At 27.3% G+C, this 17532-nt stretch overlaps 1 protein-coding gene across 1 annotated transcript; it reads left to right on the forward strand.

Annotated features, from left to right (window-relative positions):
- Nucleotides 1-280: 280 nt before the first annotated feature.
- On the forward strand, nucleotides 281-1413 carry LOC107429002 (glutathione S-transferase U10). Its single transcript, XM_016039612.4, is given in 2 exon segments — nucleotides 281-641; nucleotides 824-1413. Coding segments are annotated over 2 exon segments (717 nt in total). The 5' UTR covers nucleotides 281-314; the 3' UTR covers nucleotides 1214-1413.
- The last annotated feature ends 16119 nt before the right edge of the window (nucleotides 1414-17532 follow it).

The raw sequence follows: 17532 nt of genomic DNA on the forward strand, positions 1-17532 counted from the left end.
TTCTTAATGTGTAGCTTATTTTGACTTAAAGACCTTTGGAAAACAAAGGAAAAAAAATATACATACAGTAGCTCTCAAACAACACCAAGTTCCAACGTCTCTATTTTTACTTGTCTATATAATTTTTAATAATTTTTTCTCATTTTATTTGTCTCCAATGATCTCATCTTGTCATAATTTGACCATTGACATTTGACAAAACATAATTACTCGGGAACACCCCAATAATACAAATAGAAGAACTCAACACATATTAATTATCTATATTAAGTCACCAACAACATGAATATTAGCAATAGAAAGAGGGAGAGAAGATGGACGGAAAGAAAAGTGAGATAGTGCAGCTTTTTAGCTCATGGTCTAGCCCTTATTGCACAAGAGTTGAGTTAGCCCTTAAACTGAAACGTATACCTTATGAGTGTATAGAGGAAGATTTAGCCAACAAAAGTGAGTTGCTCCTTGCCTTGAATCCTGTCCATAAGAAGGTACCTGTGCTCGTCCATAACGGCAAGCCCATAGCAGAGTCCCTGGTCATCCTTGAATATATTGACTAGTATTGGAACACAACTCCTAAAATATTGCCTGAGGATCCTTATGAAAGGGTCAAAGTTCGCTTCTGGACCAACTATTATGATGAAAAGGTATGTGTATTTAAGCTTTAGACATTTTTAGCTAATTAATTATATTATAGTTGTTAAAGTATAAATTTTAGTCCCAGTCCATCTCTAATAAGCTTAAGCTTTTACAAAACATTGTTATACGAGTTATAAACGACGTATATAATTTTTTTTTTGTTTTTGGTGAATTTTTTTTCAAATGGCAGATTGTGAAAAGTGGAACTTCCATCGTGAAGTTCAAAGGCAAAGAACAAGAAAAAGCAATTCAGGACTTAGAAGAGTCACTCAAGGTGTTTGAAGATGGAATTAAGAGAGATTTTCCAGGAAAATTCTCAAGCTTCAATGGCGAGACCTTGGGACTTCTTGAAATTGCTGTAGGATCAAATGCTTGCAACTATGAAGCATTTAGTGAGGTATTTGAAGAGATTGGAAAGCCAGAAAGATACCCAGAGTTCTTCTCATGGGTAAAAGCTTTAAAGGAGTACCCTTTGTTTAAGGAGACTCTCCCACCTCATGAAAAATTGGTTGACAAGTTGAAGGCAGTCCTTGCCTTTTTGCAGACTCCTGAAGGTAGCTGGATCTTGAAGAAATATTAGTAAGGAGCTATGTACTATGTATTAATAATGTTTCAATTTTAGGTCATAATTAAAGAGGAAACAATAAAATTATTATCATGTGTTTGTAAGGAAATAATTGAAATAGTGTATAGAGATCGTGTGGTAGCCCTGATGGTTAAATGCACCAACATCCCAGTCTATAAGCTGGATTCGAATCTCATCAGTAAAAAAAAAAAAAAAAAAAAAAAAAAAAAAGAGTATAACACTATTAATGGCAGGAGGAGATTGTATTTGTATGTCTCAGATTAATATGCCAAAAACATAAAGACTAAACTCTACAATTAGTTGTACAATGAAAAGTATGCATAATATACATTTATGCTAATTGTTTCATCAATTTAGTAGTATGCCCAAGTAGACCCAACTTTTTGTAGGTTGAAGGTGATACAAAATGTTGATCAAAGCTGTAAATTTCATCTCTTTCGGTGTCGACACTACAGCAAATGAAGGGTCAACTGTATTCTAGGTTAACAATACCAGTGTTTGGCAAAAACTAAAATTTCAAAACATAAACAAGAATGTATTTTTCCTCTTAATATATCAAGAACTGGTAAACATAAGCAAACAGTCTGAAAATTTAAAATTGGGAACGTGCAATGTTTTGTGGCGTTGTGTTTGCTATAAAATTAGTATTAGTTAGCATGGCACCCTTGATAAATTATTTGGTTTACTTATTATCTACTAAAATAAATTACAGAACAACTTTCTTGAGAAAGAAAACTCCTTCAACGCTGTTGAATATTAATGCGAGAGAAAGGTTAGATGGAGTAAGAAACTAAGTTAAATTTGTCACCTTGATAACTAATTAAATAGGTAAATTTTAGGCCCTTGGATATAAGGCGCCCAATAAAAGCTTTCATGTGCTGTCATCTCTAAGGCCTGAAAAATGCCTGTTTCTTTGCATCTATTTAGCAAAAAAATACTTCTTTCTTTGTATCTTCTTTCCAGTAGTTTTTAACTCCAAATTATTTGCCCAAAAAAAAAAAAAAAAAGGTAAGAAATAGCTGAAGTAACTTCAAACTTGTTATGCAAGTTTGACCCTCTTTCTTTTTTTAACTTATCAATATAAATTTTAATATGCTTTTCCTTCCTTTTCACCATTAATAATCTTATCTGTTTGTTAAGTCCATTTTTCGTTCCTCCTAGATGCTGAAAACTATTTTTTTCCTTCTTGAAACAGAACTCAAATGACCTCCATGGAAGAACTCTCAATCTCCATGAAGTGTTGTTTTCTCTTTCTAAAAAACTGAAAAACACCCTAGAGGGCCATCAATGGTGTCATCAGTGTAGCCCGTTCAATGCCTAAGTAAGCCAGTATTTAGCAAGAAAGGTTTCATTTGCCATGGTTTCAAGATGTCCTTTTAAATGTGTGTAAGCAAACTAACTAACTGATCAAATCGACTAATCCAATCAAATCTAACTTGGATTGGTTTCAAAAATTCAAAATTGATAATCAAATTGGTTTAGATTGGCTTTAATTTTTCTCTTAAAACAAATCTAAACCAAACTGATTAAAATATAAATAAGTAAAAAATATATATTCAAAAATAATTAGTGAAATATTCGTTTTTAAAAATTCATATTGGTCTGCATTATTTTGTAAAAAAAAAAAAAAAAAAAATAGTTATAATTGATATATTATTTTAACCAATTTTGTTTTATTTATTTTACCCAAAAAATAAAAATTTTCATTTTTTTCAAAGTGTAAAGAGATTTTAATTAAAAAAAATTGACTATTAAATTTTGACTATCTAGTATCTTAAATTATAAAACCCAAAGTTTACAAAGTCAAATCTAAATCCATTTGACTTTAATGTTGAAATTGAATTATTATTATTATTATTATTATTATTATTATTATTGTAATATTATTATTATTATTATTATTGTAATTACAATTATTGTTGATGAATAAGAGATCATAAAGTTATGGCCTATGATTCAAGTCCCTAAAATGACTTTACATTTTTAGGATTCGAGGGATAGACTTGCGTTATGAACTTAGAAACAGTAGATAATGACATATGTCATTGAGCCATTATTTACATTTTTACCCTCAGGAAATAGCTAGGCTTTAAAAATAGGGTTGACTTGTATAATTTGTTTAAAATATACTTGTATGAAAAAATTTGATTAATACACATCACACAACCTGATGATTTTATCACCCTCATCCATACTGATTAAGACTTTACTTTTCAAATCAAAACTTTAGAGGTTTCATCCTCCCGCGATTTTAATATAGTTTTTGGGTTTTTGGTCCCCTTTTAGACCCCAAAAAAAAAAATATATATATATATATATATATTAATTGAAAAAGAAAAAAATGCAAATTAAGGATATAATAAATCTCACCTCTCAGTATGTACATAATTATTAAAATACAACATGTTAACTTAAGAAACAAAAAATAAACCATGGCAAATTAAGGATATAATAAATCTCACCTCTCAATATGTATATAATTATTAAAATACAACATGTTAACTTAAGAAACAAAAAATAAACCATGACAAAATATGAAAACAAACAACATGCAATGTATATGGAATAAATGATAGTTAGTTCTTTTAAAACAGTATAATTGACAATGATTAATTACGATAATATATAGAATTTTGAATTCAAAATCTGATTATGAAATCCTCTTTCTCAATTATTAAAAAAAAAATCATATTTTACATAATGCTTCAAAAAAAAATTGAGATAAAATAACTACAAATGCAATTATTCCATTTAATATAATAATAAACTCTAATTAAATCATCAAAAATGTCACTATTCCCTACATTTTTAATTATGAAAGTAAACAAAAATGGGTGCCATTATTCCCTACATTTTTATGTTTATTTTTTCTTGAAAGAATCTTTATCAATACTTGGTTACACTAAAATAAAATACACTAATGTAAAGTAATTCATTTATATATGAATATTAGCTGTCACTTCTTTTTCTCTTTTCTCTATTTTTTTTATAATGAAAATATTGATATTGGGGTTGGGTGGGTTCAGCCCATCCTAACCCCTACATAGCCTCGTCATTGTTCACCCTAATATTTATTAGGCTTGACTTCCGACCTCCAATATGAGGTGAATATATACATTTAAAAATTGGAGTTGCTTTGGGTATGTTATTGGAATAAATTTGGATCCTTTATGGGGTGTTTGGGTAGTGGTAAAGTTAGTAGGAATCTAAAATTTTCTACAAAACTAAAATTTTTTCGTGTTTGGATAATTTTTAAAAGAAGGAATTTGTGGGTCTTAATGGAAAATAAATCTTATAATGAGAAAAACTGACAGGAAAAGTAGATCCTACTAAATAGGTGTCATTCTAGAATTTTCTAAGAAACTTATATTATGTATTTTTTTTTTAAATATAATTTTATCTTTTAATTTTAATGTATAAATTTATTTAATTATTTGTAAGTTCTATTTTCGTCTATAATTAATCAAACACAGTAAAAAAGAATTCCAAAAAAACTCATTCTCAGGAAATTAAATCTCAAGAAATTAATTTCCAAGAATCAGTTTCCTCAATACTTTTCTTTTTACCAAACACCCCATTAGTGATAAAGTTTTGACCACAACCCTCTTAATATTTAGAATGACCATTGATAAATTAAATGCATGACTCGGTAAGAACCAGAAAAATGACATGTGAGAACATTACAAAGTTAATTAAATCGTGAAATTGCGCTCGTTGAATTATATTTTTTCATAGAGATCAGAGAGAGGAAAGAAGAATCAGATGGAGGGAAAGCAAAGTGAGATGGTAAAGTTATTTGGGAAATCGCTTAGAGCCTTCTGCAATAGAGAGTATAGTTTCTTCTTGCCTACAATTATGTCCAGAAGAAGGTACCTGTTTGTCCACCAAAGTCAAAAGGCCATAGCAGAGTCCCTTTTCATCCCTTAGTATATTGAAGAATGCTGGCCCTAAGACCCCTTAACACTACAAAAGGGCCGAAGAGCACTGTTTATTTATTTTTATTTTTTTGGGTAATATGGCCGAAGAGCACTGTTGGATACAATTATATGAGGAGTATGAGGGAATAGTCATATAAACTTAGTATAATCTCTATATTAATTCACTTCAATTATTATTTTATTGCTCATGTTCTATGATAGGACGAGCACATATTGGATTTAATGTTTAAAGCATTAAAACCATTATCTCTTATTTGGGATGAGCACATATTTGATTTAACGTTTCAAGCATTAGAATCATTATCTCTTATTTACCTATTGTTACCTATTATTGTAATAGGTTTAAGGTTCTATGTTTTCATGGAGGCCTTTTATTTTATTTTTGGACCAATACCAATCTATTCATTAAGCCCATATGTTTCAATCCATTTTGGTATAAAAGGGATGGCTGAGATGTGTGCATAGTAGTGTGGCCAGCATATCAAAATTGGAGCATAGGCCATAGCAACCTATGCCTAGGCCCTGTAACAAAAAAGGGCCCAAAAGATATTTATATATTATTTTATAAAAAAAAATTTATATATATTTTAAATTAATATTATAGATATCAAAATATTTATCAAATTTATTTATTAAATGATATATATTAAATCATTATTGATTGACATATTTGTACAAATTAAATATGGAAAAACAAACCTTGAAATGGAAAAATGAGTTAAAAAATAAACAAATTAAATATTATCACATCTTCTGCCATATCATTTGATAAATAAATTTCATAAATATTTTAATAAATTTATATTTTATTATTAAAAAAATTTCATATTAAAATTGTTATTTATGACTTCGTACGTATCTATATATTATATAAAAGTAAGAAAGTCAACAAAAAGTTTTCTCATGTGTCATCCTCTTATTCATTCTATTCCTTTCAAAAACATTAAAAAAATTGAAATTCAAAAATAGAATTATATTAAAAATTCTACAATCTTAAAAATAATTACCACATATCATCTTTAAATTCATTTTATTTCCTTCTAAAGACATTATAAAAAATTAAAATCCAGAAATAAAATTATTTAAAAAATTTCACAATCTTAATAAACTTAAAAGGAATAATTTAATCTTAATTTTTGAAAATTTCTGTATTATGTGAGTATTATCAAGATTTGGCCAAAAATTTTTACAATAATATGTACAATGGTTTTAACATAATTTATATAACTAAATTTTCCACAAATAATTATATAAATAATATATCCAAAGATAAAAATTCTACAATCTCAATTAAAATTAGAAAAAAAAAATTTAATCTAATTTTGAAAATTTTGATAATTTGTGGGTTTGAGATTTTATTTTTGGTGGCGGAAGAAACTTGGTAAGAGGAATTTTTTCTCCTTATTTGGTTTCTTTTTGAATTTTTCAAAGATAAGGTATAAAAAACATGTATATAATAAAAAATATTTTTATTATTAAAGATATTTCACATAAAAACTCTATACACATACATATTTATATATGGATATGTGATAAATATAATTTTATTGTAAAAAAGTAGAAGAGTCTTGTGCCACGTGTCAGCATATTATCATTTCAAATTCCCTCCAAAATTATCAATAAAAAAAAAATTATCTCTTTTTTAATTATTTATGATTCAATCAAAATATTAATCGGTATCAAATAAAGCAGCTATTTAAAAGTATGAAATTTTTTACCTTTACTGGTTGTATTCAAAAATATATATTTTTATTACTATAATATTAGATAATTGATTGAAAAAGTATAATTTTTTTTTTTTTATCTTTTATGGTTATACCCAAATATATATAAATCAATTTTTATTTTGAAATAAATTTTAAATAAACAATAAATATATATATATATATATATATATAATTTTACTACAATGAATATTGTCATGCACATTAAATATAGATCATAATCAAATTATATGTAATATTAAAATAAAATATATACAATACATCATAAGTGATATATAATTTGATACTGATCTGTATTATAATATATAAACCGATACATATGGTAATGAAACTATATATATAGTATGTATTTATATACTTTTTTAAAATCCAAATCACTATCAATTAGGTTATTATAATAATAATAATAATAATAAATATAATTAAATTATATTATAAAGATTTAACACAGTAAAATTAATTATTTGTAAAGAATCAAAAAATACATTTGAATTTGATATTTGAATTCCACTCATGAAGAATATTATATAAATACATTTAAATTTGAATTAACTTATATAAATACACTTGCATTTAAATTTGAATTTAAATTATATAGATGGAAAAAATTAAATAGGTAAATATTTTGTAATTTAAATTCCATAAATAATTTATCTTATAAAGTAAAAATCTGTTTGTAGGATAAAGAATAATAATAATAATGAATAATTATATTATATTATGAGTATTTAATATATGGATATTAATTTTTGCAAGGAATAAAAAAATATGTTTAAATTTAAATTAAATTATATAAATATATTTGAATTTGAATTTAAATTTATAGATGGAAAAAAATTAAACAGAAAAATTCTATAGATAGAAAAATTTATATAGGTAAATATTTTTGAATTTAAATTCCATAATGAATAGTATTATATATAGAGGTAAAATTTATAGTTCTTAACAAACTTTTATAATAAAGATTGAAAAAAAAAAAGATCCAAATAAACTTATTAACAATAAAACTTTTAAGTAAATTTTCAAATATAATTAATTATTATAAATTATTTTTAAAACCATTTGTTATGGTTATATATGTCATGCGTCGCACGGGGAATGAATACTAGTAAGATTAATATATAATAATTAATAATGAGATTGATCTATTTATCATAAATTTAAAATGAATAATGCATTTTGTTTCAATACTTTACAAAAAGTACTCAAAATGTACTTATATATAAATATATATATATATGTGTGTGTGTGTGTGTGTGTGTGTGTGTATGACAAGATTTCAATAATATGGAGCAATATAAAATCGATTTTATATAAAATATGAATTTCATATTTAAAATATAATTGAACACTTTTAGATTTGGGGTTTAGGGTTTAGTGTTTAGGGTAGTGCAAAAACTTTTTTAGTAACTATATAGGGTAATGAAAATTGTATAAGACTAATTGTTATCAATTTGATTTATAATTATGACTGAGTTGATCTTATTCAATCTCGAATCCTAATTGTTATCTCGTGCTGATTTTATTTTATTAACAAGAATAATAATATTATTAAATAATTATTCTACTATTTAATTATTTTTTTAATTATATTAATATATTCTTGAATATAAAAAATAGATAAACTTAAACTAGAATGATAATTATCAAATTTAAATTGAAAAATTAATAATTATATATAATTTTAATGTTTAATATTCAATATTAAATTTTCTAATGTCTAATATTTAATATAAAAGAGAATTGAAGATTTTTTTGAAAACTATCTTAACGCATAATTTTTATTAATCATAAATATACATATTCATAAAGGGCTTGACTAATATCTACAAGGTAAGATATTTTCTATACGGTACAAATAATTATAAATAAAAATAATGAGCTATAAAATTTAATGAAAATAATTGTTTTACTAAGAACATTTTAAAATATATATAATAAGGACGATCCCTAAAATAAAAAGGAAATAATATATTAGATCATGGAAGAGATTTAGTGATGATAATCCGTCCGTATCTGAACGACCGATTGCCTACTAGAGTGCTGATTCTTTACAAATGAAGTCGGAACCAATCACTAGAGCACAAGCTAGGAAATTCAAAGTCAATCTGGTTAGCTTTATCCAAGGAGTGATTCAATCTCAAGAGGGTATGACATTATCCGAAGATCCAAGTTCCATCTTGTGTATCTAAGTTACAAAGGCAGAAATGGATCCAACAAACTGTTTTCATACATTTTTGGATCCTGAACAGTAAGGAATTGATTCAACACTTCATGAACTTTATTGATATTACCAATAGGCCATGAAGTCATATAAAGCAGAAGCAAAAGCAATCAAAGACCACATTTGCGTATAGACTTCTTTTTTGTCAAAGTTGCTTACTTTTGGTGCTAGCTTTGACTTATTTTATTGTTCAAGCAAGTTTGACCAATTCCAATCTAAGAGAAATATATGGGAATCATTATTAATCCTATTTGTCATTCTACATGGCATATAGGAGCTGATTTAAAGCCTAAACTAATTGGAGATTGGATAAAGATAGTTTAGTTGTCAACTAGTTAACTAATTTTCTAATTTGAGTTTGATTTTTTATTTTAGGAAACTATCTTTTATTTTGATTTTTATTTGTTTATTTGCTGGACAAATCAACTAAGGAAAGTTAGAATTTTATTATTTTGATTGTAAATTAATTAATTCCTAATTCAAAAATAAAGGAATTAATTAATATAAATTAGTTTAGGAAATGAATGTGAACCTATTTAAGGGCTTATTTTTCAATGAGGATGCAGCTTAGATATTATTTAGAAATTTATTTGTGAGAAAAGAATTTTTTTTATTCTCTTTGAACACCTAAAACACTTAATAGAAATCAAGTGTTTTAGTTTGACTTATCAATAGGATATCTATCATCAATTGTGGCATCTTCACCATATACTAATGTTTCTAATCACAAGTTGATTAAGAGTTAAGGTTTCCATTAGAATCTAAGCCAAATTATGATCTACACTAATATAATACGGGTTTAGGAACAAGTGAAATAGGTTCTTATCATTCAGGGGAATACAATTATTTTATTTAAATTGAATTCTTATCTAATCAAATTAAATCTTTTATATGGAGACATAAGATATATTTAAAATTTATATTTTGATGGAGAGATAAAGATACATTTTAAATTTATATTTCAAAATATAAACTTCAAGAATTAAAATTTAAAATAAAAAATTAAATTCAAAAAATTGAAATTCAAAATTATGTTTTATTGAAAGTTTCACAACTTTACAAATAGAGCGAGAGATAGAGAGAGAAATAGAGATAAAAACCAAAAGAGAAAAAAATTAAAAAATGAAAAAAGGAGAAAAAATGAAAAAATAAAAAAGAAAGAAAGGAAAAGTATGGAGAAAAAAAATACTGGCATAGGTATAGTTGTTATGTGAAAGTCTAATGTTATAGATGCTATAAATGAATATTTTTTAGTATAAAATTTTATCTAATTGTTTGCCAATATTTTGAACATGGTGAATATGAATTATTTGGTAAATATAAAGTTAATTATGCAATAATTTATACTTCTATAACTTCTTTTTTTTTTGGGTCAATTTTGTTGAAAATATAATTGAAAAGATTGTAGTTAAAGACAATGCCACGTGCTAAGAACTTGTAGAAGGATAAGCAAGTTCATTGATATTATGCTTCAGAGTCAAGAGTTACTTCATTTATAATTATTTTAAATGTTAAATGATAATCTTAGTTGCATATATCATTGGATGAATTTGGATTCATTCATAATTATTTTAAATGTCAAATGATAATCTTATTTGTATATATCATTGGACAAATTTTGACATATATTTTTTTATATAAAACAAACTTATATATATTTTATTAATGAATTTGTATGTGAGATTAATGGTTATCTAAAAGTAATTATTATATTCCAAGCGTATAGTACCAAAACATTAAAAGTTATATTAATTTATAATTTTTAAAATTTACATATATTCTAACTAAAACATTTATCTGTGGAATACTATTTATACAATGCTTTAATATTTGGTTTGATTATAATTAATTAACTTTTATTAATAATTATTGAAATCATCTATAGTGTTACATTTTTCATGTATCGCATGGGTTCAACATTATTATATATATATAGAATATTTTTCTTTTGTAAATATAAATTTTGACTTTTTAGAATTTAACATTAATTCTAATTCATTATTTTTAGCTTAATTTTTGCTAATATTTTTTTATTTAAGAAAAAGCATTGGTCAACTATTAAATTCTCTTTAGAAAAAAGAAAACTAAATTCTCTATTTCCCATATTTGTCTCAAGCTTTAACTATAAAAGAAATAATAATTAAAAAAAAAGGGTAAAAATCTCTATATCAATGAGTTTTTCCATCTCCTCTCACTCTCTTTTGTTTATTTTACTCATATTTCACATATAAAAGCTGTTAAATCTTGTTGTAGAGTTGCACACTTTGATCAAAAGGGCTATAAAGAAACGTGATCTTACTTGTTATTATTTATTTTAATAAATTTATATTCATCATTCATTCTCATAATCTTACCTTTCTGTTTTTATTTTTTTTTACATGAAATCACGTTTATAGTTTTTTACATGTTTTTGTTGTAGTTCATGGTATAGAACATTTATTTTGTTTTTTATTTGAAGTTCATGGTATACAACTAGAGTTGAAAAAGATTTTATCATCAAAACTTGAATACAAAGATTTATTGATAATTTTATATCTTAAAATGAAAAGATAAAAATAGATAGATAAAAAAAATTGAAATTAGTTTTAAAAATTTATAGTTATTTTTGCTTAGAGCCTCAACAAGGTTTAAGATGACCATGATGAAAAGGAGTAAAACCCAATGAAATAGAGGAGGGACAATGGCTACCATATTTGCTTAAGCTTGCAGCAATACTAACTTTGCTTTCCAGGGATTAAGTGTAATACGAACCTAGGACAACCTGCACCTAAACCTGTATTATATTAGCCCGGATCTTATTATATTCAAGTTCTAATGGTCACCTCAACCCCTCAACAACCTGTGATTAGAAACCTTGGTATAATGAAGACACCATAATAGGTGATGGATATCCTATTGATAAGTCAAACTAAAATACCCATTCACTAATGATGTTTTAGATGTTCAAAGAGAATAAAGAGAATTCAATCTCACAAATAATTTTATGTATGAATAATATACTAAATATTATTGATAAAACAAGCTCTTATATAGGCTAAAAGGTTACAAAATAAAATCCTAATTAACTAGGTAAAACTGGCCACCAAAAGAAAAGGAAACAAGTTGGCCAAATTTTACACTATTGTCCTAAACTAATTTGTATTAATTAAATCCTTTATTTTGAATTAGGAACTAATTAATTTACAATGAAAATAATAAAATAATAACTTTCTTAAGTTGATTTGTCCAGCCAATAAATAAATAAAAACCAAAAAGTCAAATGCAAATTAGGAAACGAGTTGACTAGTTTAACAACTAAGCTAACTTATGTTTGATGTTCGAGCTAACTTATGTCTGATGTCCGAATTCCAATGTCTAATATCAAATGTCCGATGTATGGATGTCTGATGTAAAATGTCCGATGTATGAATGTCAGACATCCGATGTATGATGTCTGATGATAGCTACCTGGGTCTATATCAGCCTCCACATTTTGGATGCATAAAATAGGACTTGTTTCTTCGGGTATCGACAAGCCCTTTTGGGAATGAATTACTCCCTGGATAAATACTCGTAGGTTGTCCTTAAACCTCATAGTTTGAGCTCTAGTAATCATCCTGGTCTTCATTCGTATCGGGTCAGCATCCCAGCGAGTTGTTAGTTGTGCAGGCTCAAATGGATTCTTATTAAAGTGGTTATCTTGGGGCTATGGCTACCCCATCATTCACCTCAGCTTATGGAGGTATTTATACCAAATTCTTTTATATATATATATATTTTAAGCTTCAATGGAGCTGTATATGTTTTTTTGTTCGGGTATTATTTAGTAGACCATATTTGTCAATTGGTTGTGATCATATTGTTGTCTAATATATGTGCATAATCTATCAGAATTAATAGATATACATAATTAGTTGAATTACATTCTTTCCCTAAGCGTAAGCTGTTAAAAAGGTAACTACCCTTATATTTAAATTTCATTAATACTCCTCTCACATTATAACTTTCTATATTTAAACTTTAAAGTGAAGGAACTTTTGGGTTATGAGTTATGAGAAAAAAAAAATTTCTTTCCCCATTAGCATAGATCGTGAAAATGTGGCATTCCCATCATGAAAACCAAGCAAACAGAAAAGAAAATGCAACTGAGGATTTAATCGAATCACTCAAGGTGTTTGAAGATGGAATGAAGAAGTCTCCTTTGTATTTTATTCATCTTTTTAAATTTTGAAATCACCTTTTTTTCTTTCTCTTTATTTCCGTACCAATCATATATATATATATATATATATTTTACTCATATTTTTTTTTTCTAACTATATGTATGAGAAAAAATTTTCATATTAAAGAAGGAATGAATGATAGTGTTGTTTGTTAGGGGATTCTATTTGGACGACTCCATCTATTTGGCCATGTAGGTCTATTTAAACCATGGACAAATACTTAATTTGGATTAAAATAGTTATTGATCTTGTTGTTGTTATAGAAGTGGGTTTAATCATTAGGTATTCCACCCTTATTCTATTACAACCCATCTATTCCAACCTATTTATCTGCTTCCACCTATGAACTTATTCCAACTCATTTCCTGTTCAGCTTACATATGGATATTTGGAAGGATTAGTGTCTTCATGGTGAATAGGGACAATCAGGTAAATTGTTTTAGCATACTAAGATCTATTGCATACTAAGATAAATTTTTGTTCGTTAGTGACCTAAAGCCCTATATAAGCATTAGGAAGCATGCCCAATAGTAAACAAGATCTAATAATATCCATTTTGTTCCTAAAACATTTGAAAAACCATCGCAAACCCAACAGAACCTAACCATGTCAACTCACATCCAACAAATCCACATAATTGGGTCAACTGGTTTTGACCATTTCTAGCTACCATTGATCTATAGCACCGGCTAGCCTGGCAGCCCATTGTCCGATGACCAAGCCCTCAAATTTTCAGGCCAATTCGCCGCTAGACAAGCCCGGTCTGGGCTAGTAAAGTCCACAGCAATAGTTTGATTAGGTCGTTGGAGTTCATTGGTTTTCCACCATTCCAATCCAACCTATACACCACTCCCCCTTATAACACCCCATCCTGAAGTACATCGAAAATTTTCACACGTTGACTGAGTTGACCGCCATTGACTGAGTTTGGCCCACATTGACTTTTTGTTTTGAATGGAGTTTTAGATTGACCGAGGTGCCATTGCAAAGTATGTGTCGACCTAAGTTCGTAGACTAGTAGCACGTCAAAAACGAAGCTACATTTTGGAAGTTATAAGTGAAACAAATTGTAGTCTAAATTGTCCGAGTAGTGTCATGTTTGACTTTTTATTCTTGTAAAATTTGATTTTGACTTATATATGGTTGTAAAATACTCATTGATACAAGTTCATAGACTAGTGACATGCTTAATTTGCACATTTGGTTAGAAGGTTATGGACCTGCAAAGTTTTTTCAAAACAAAGTTACCGTGTACCACTCTGTGTGTGTGTGTGTGTGTGTGTGTGTGAAAACGTGTGCTTAGTGCCCAATGACATTGTAGCATGTGTCAAGATCTTAACCAATCGTGTGGGTGCACAGTGGCACCCACTGGTGTTTTTGATTGGTAGAGGGGTGTGAAGGAGGAGAGAGAAAGAGGAAAGAAAGGGAAAGAGAGGAGAGAGAATCGATGACCACTGGTTCACCGTGCTCTAACCACCGCTGAGATGCACGCATTGGACCAGTAGGTCGATGACCTTGAAACCGGTCAACCGGCCAAGTTTCATGGCCACCACTCCAGCGACGCACCGGGATCGGTATGTTCTTCTATGGTGGTGCTGCCCATTTTGTTGGTCAATTTCTCTCAATCTGACCACCTATTTTCGACACCGCCTATACCACCGTGTTACCCACCCGCCCATCTGCATGTTCACTAAGTTTCATGACCATTGGCCACCAGATGTGGCACCGCCGATGACGCTTATCGGTAACCAAGGTGGCTCTCCCGAATTCTTGGTTCCGGGGAGTTTCTAACCACACCACCCACCTATCCACCCAATTTTGACCTCCTTAAACCAAATCCGAGGTCTATTTCCTCCAAATTGCAACAGATCGGGAGATTCGAGGACATTTAGTTTTGATCTTTCCCGGTTATATTTCGACCACCACCAGTTCGATCTCCAAAAGGTAAGGCCTAACCCATGATCCTCGTGTTGCAAGCTTTGTTTTTGTATAGAATTTGTGTATGTTTAACAATGTTTGAATTAGCTCCCCCAGATAACCCGTGTATGTTATGCACAATTAAAATATTATTTTAATCGATACTGTGTGTGGTTGATATTTTAGGCACACATGTGAATCGTGGAACTGATCCCAATCCCATAGAGGATCTCAAGTGATCCCTGCATTTGAGGTGAGTGATCGCCTTTCAAAAATTATTTTGGGACTGTAAAATTATAGTTGTATGTTATTTAAAATTCTGAAAATATTATATGTGCTTTAAAGGTTTAGAAATTATTATTTAATTATATTGTGCTATTTCACATGATTTAAATATATTTGTTGTGCATAAAATTGATTTTATGGTTTTAGAGAAATTATTCATGCTTGTTTATTGATGAATTTATTGTATATAAAATGCATTTATTTGGATTTGTGGAAAATATTATGTGTTTAGTATTTAAGAAACTTTGTATTTAAATTTATGATGTCAATTTATGTTGATTTAAATATACATGTTTCATCGAATTTATATTTTGATTTCAAAGAAATTGTGGTTTTAAATTGTTGTTAAATTTTTATTGTTGAATTTATTGTGGATTTATGTTGATTTAAGCATATGTGAATTTTATGTGATTTTTAATGTTATTTTTTATATAAATTGATTTTAAAGATTTGAGGAAGATATTTGTCTTAAGTTATTGAACTCAAAATTTGTATTTATACATTTAAATATTTATGGATTTGGTTTTAAGTGTTAAAATTTGGTGTATTTATACTGATGGATTTATGGTGATGGTTTAAAAGGAAAATGTAGAATTTTATTAGTTTAAAAAGATGTACTAAAACCGGTGGTATTTTATGAGATTTACAATCTTATTGGTTTTAGATGCACCATACATTGGTGTTCTGTACTGTATCTATTTGTTAGCGTGAAAGTTTACATGGTCATTCTGTAGGATACCATGGATCTGAGGATTGGCAAGTATTACACAATGAGCATTAGTTGTCCTCCTCCATGGCTAGGATGATTGTTATAAGCATCAGCGCCATTGGAACGCCAAAACAATCGTTTGCAAGTTTTTCTCTTTAACCTCCTCGTCAAAGTGGTACTTAAGATGCTAGATATTATTTGGCACCACATAGTGTGATATGACAAGTTGTTTTCTCGACACTATTTTCAATTTAAAATGTATTCTTTCATATTTTTATTATTTATTTTATTTATTTTAAATTGATGTTTTAAAGTATATTTTATCATATTTTTATCATTTATTTCAAATTGATGTTTTACAATGCATTATATCATAATTATAATATTTTTTTAAACTGCTGTTTAAAGTTTCATTTTATCATTTTTTATTATTTATTTCAATTTGAGATTTTAACTTGAATTTTGTTGTATTCTGTTATCTATTTCAAATTGAGATTTTAAATTAATTAAAATATTTCTTTTATTATTTCACTAATTTAATAAATCAAATTTTATAAATTATATATTGAGGTTAATTTTTTTTTTTATGCCAAGTTCTTTGGTAAAATTTGTTTTATAATTTTATTTTACCTTATGATATTTTATTATAAATCTAACAATCTGCTGTTATAGTATTTTCAAGGTAATTTTTATTTTAGATTATTTGTAATTTTACTTATTTAATTATTTATTTCCTTAATTTTGGGGGTATAAAAATGATGGGTTTTATAAAAATTGTTTTAAAAGAGGAACATTTCCAACTGATAAAATTGTGAGGGTTTTGAGAGAAAATTTTAATTTTACTTATTTACTATTGTATGTATATATTTATTTATTATTAATCACCTTATTATATATATTATTATGTTATTATTTCTGTAGTAGTTTGGGATCACTCATTGTGATGATTAGCATCTTATATTTTTAAATCCGTTCTTCTAGGCCCAGGTTAGTAGGTGTTGACCAGCCGGGGCAAGCTCAACGTCTTTATTCATTGCTGAATTCCAAAAAGCCTTTTTCTTCCTATTTTGTAATATTTCTTCCTATCTATGTGTTGTATTAATTTGTTTACTTAATTATTAACCTTATGATACTCCATATACTACATTGGATATTTGTTTAATAAATATTATGCCTATTCCCTATATTGTGTTATTATGAAGTACTGAAATTTGTGGAATTATTTATAATAAGGTGGGAGGAATAAGATGTATTTTTAGAAGTGTGTTTGTTATGCAGAGAATTTTGTAGCATGTCCAACCTTTAATGGAGATG

The sequence above is a fragment of the Ziziphus jujuba genome, chromosome 12 (genome assembly GCF_031755915.1).
Source record: "Ziziphus jujuba cultivar Dongzao chromosome 12, ASM3175591v1".
NCBI classification, from domain to species: Eukaryota; Viridiplantae; Streptophyta; class Magnoliopsida; order Rosales; family Rhamnaceae; genus Ziziphus; species Ziziphus jujuba.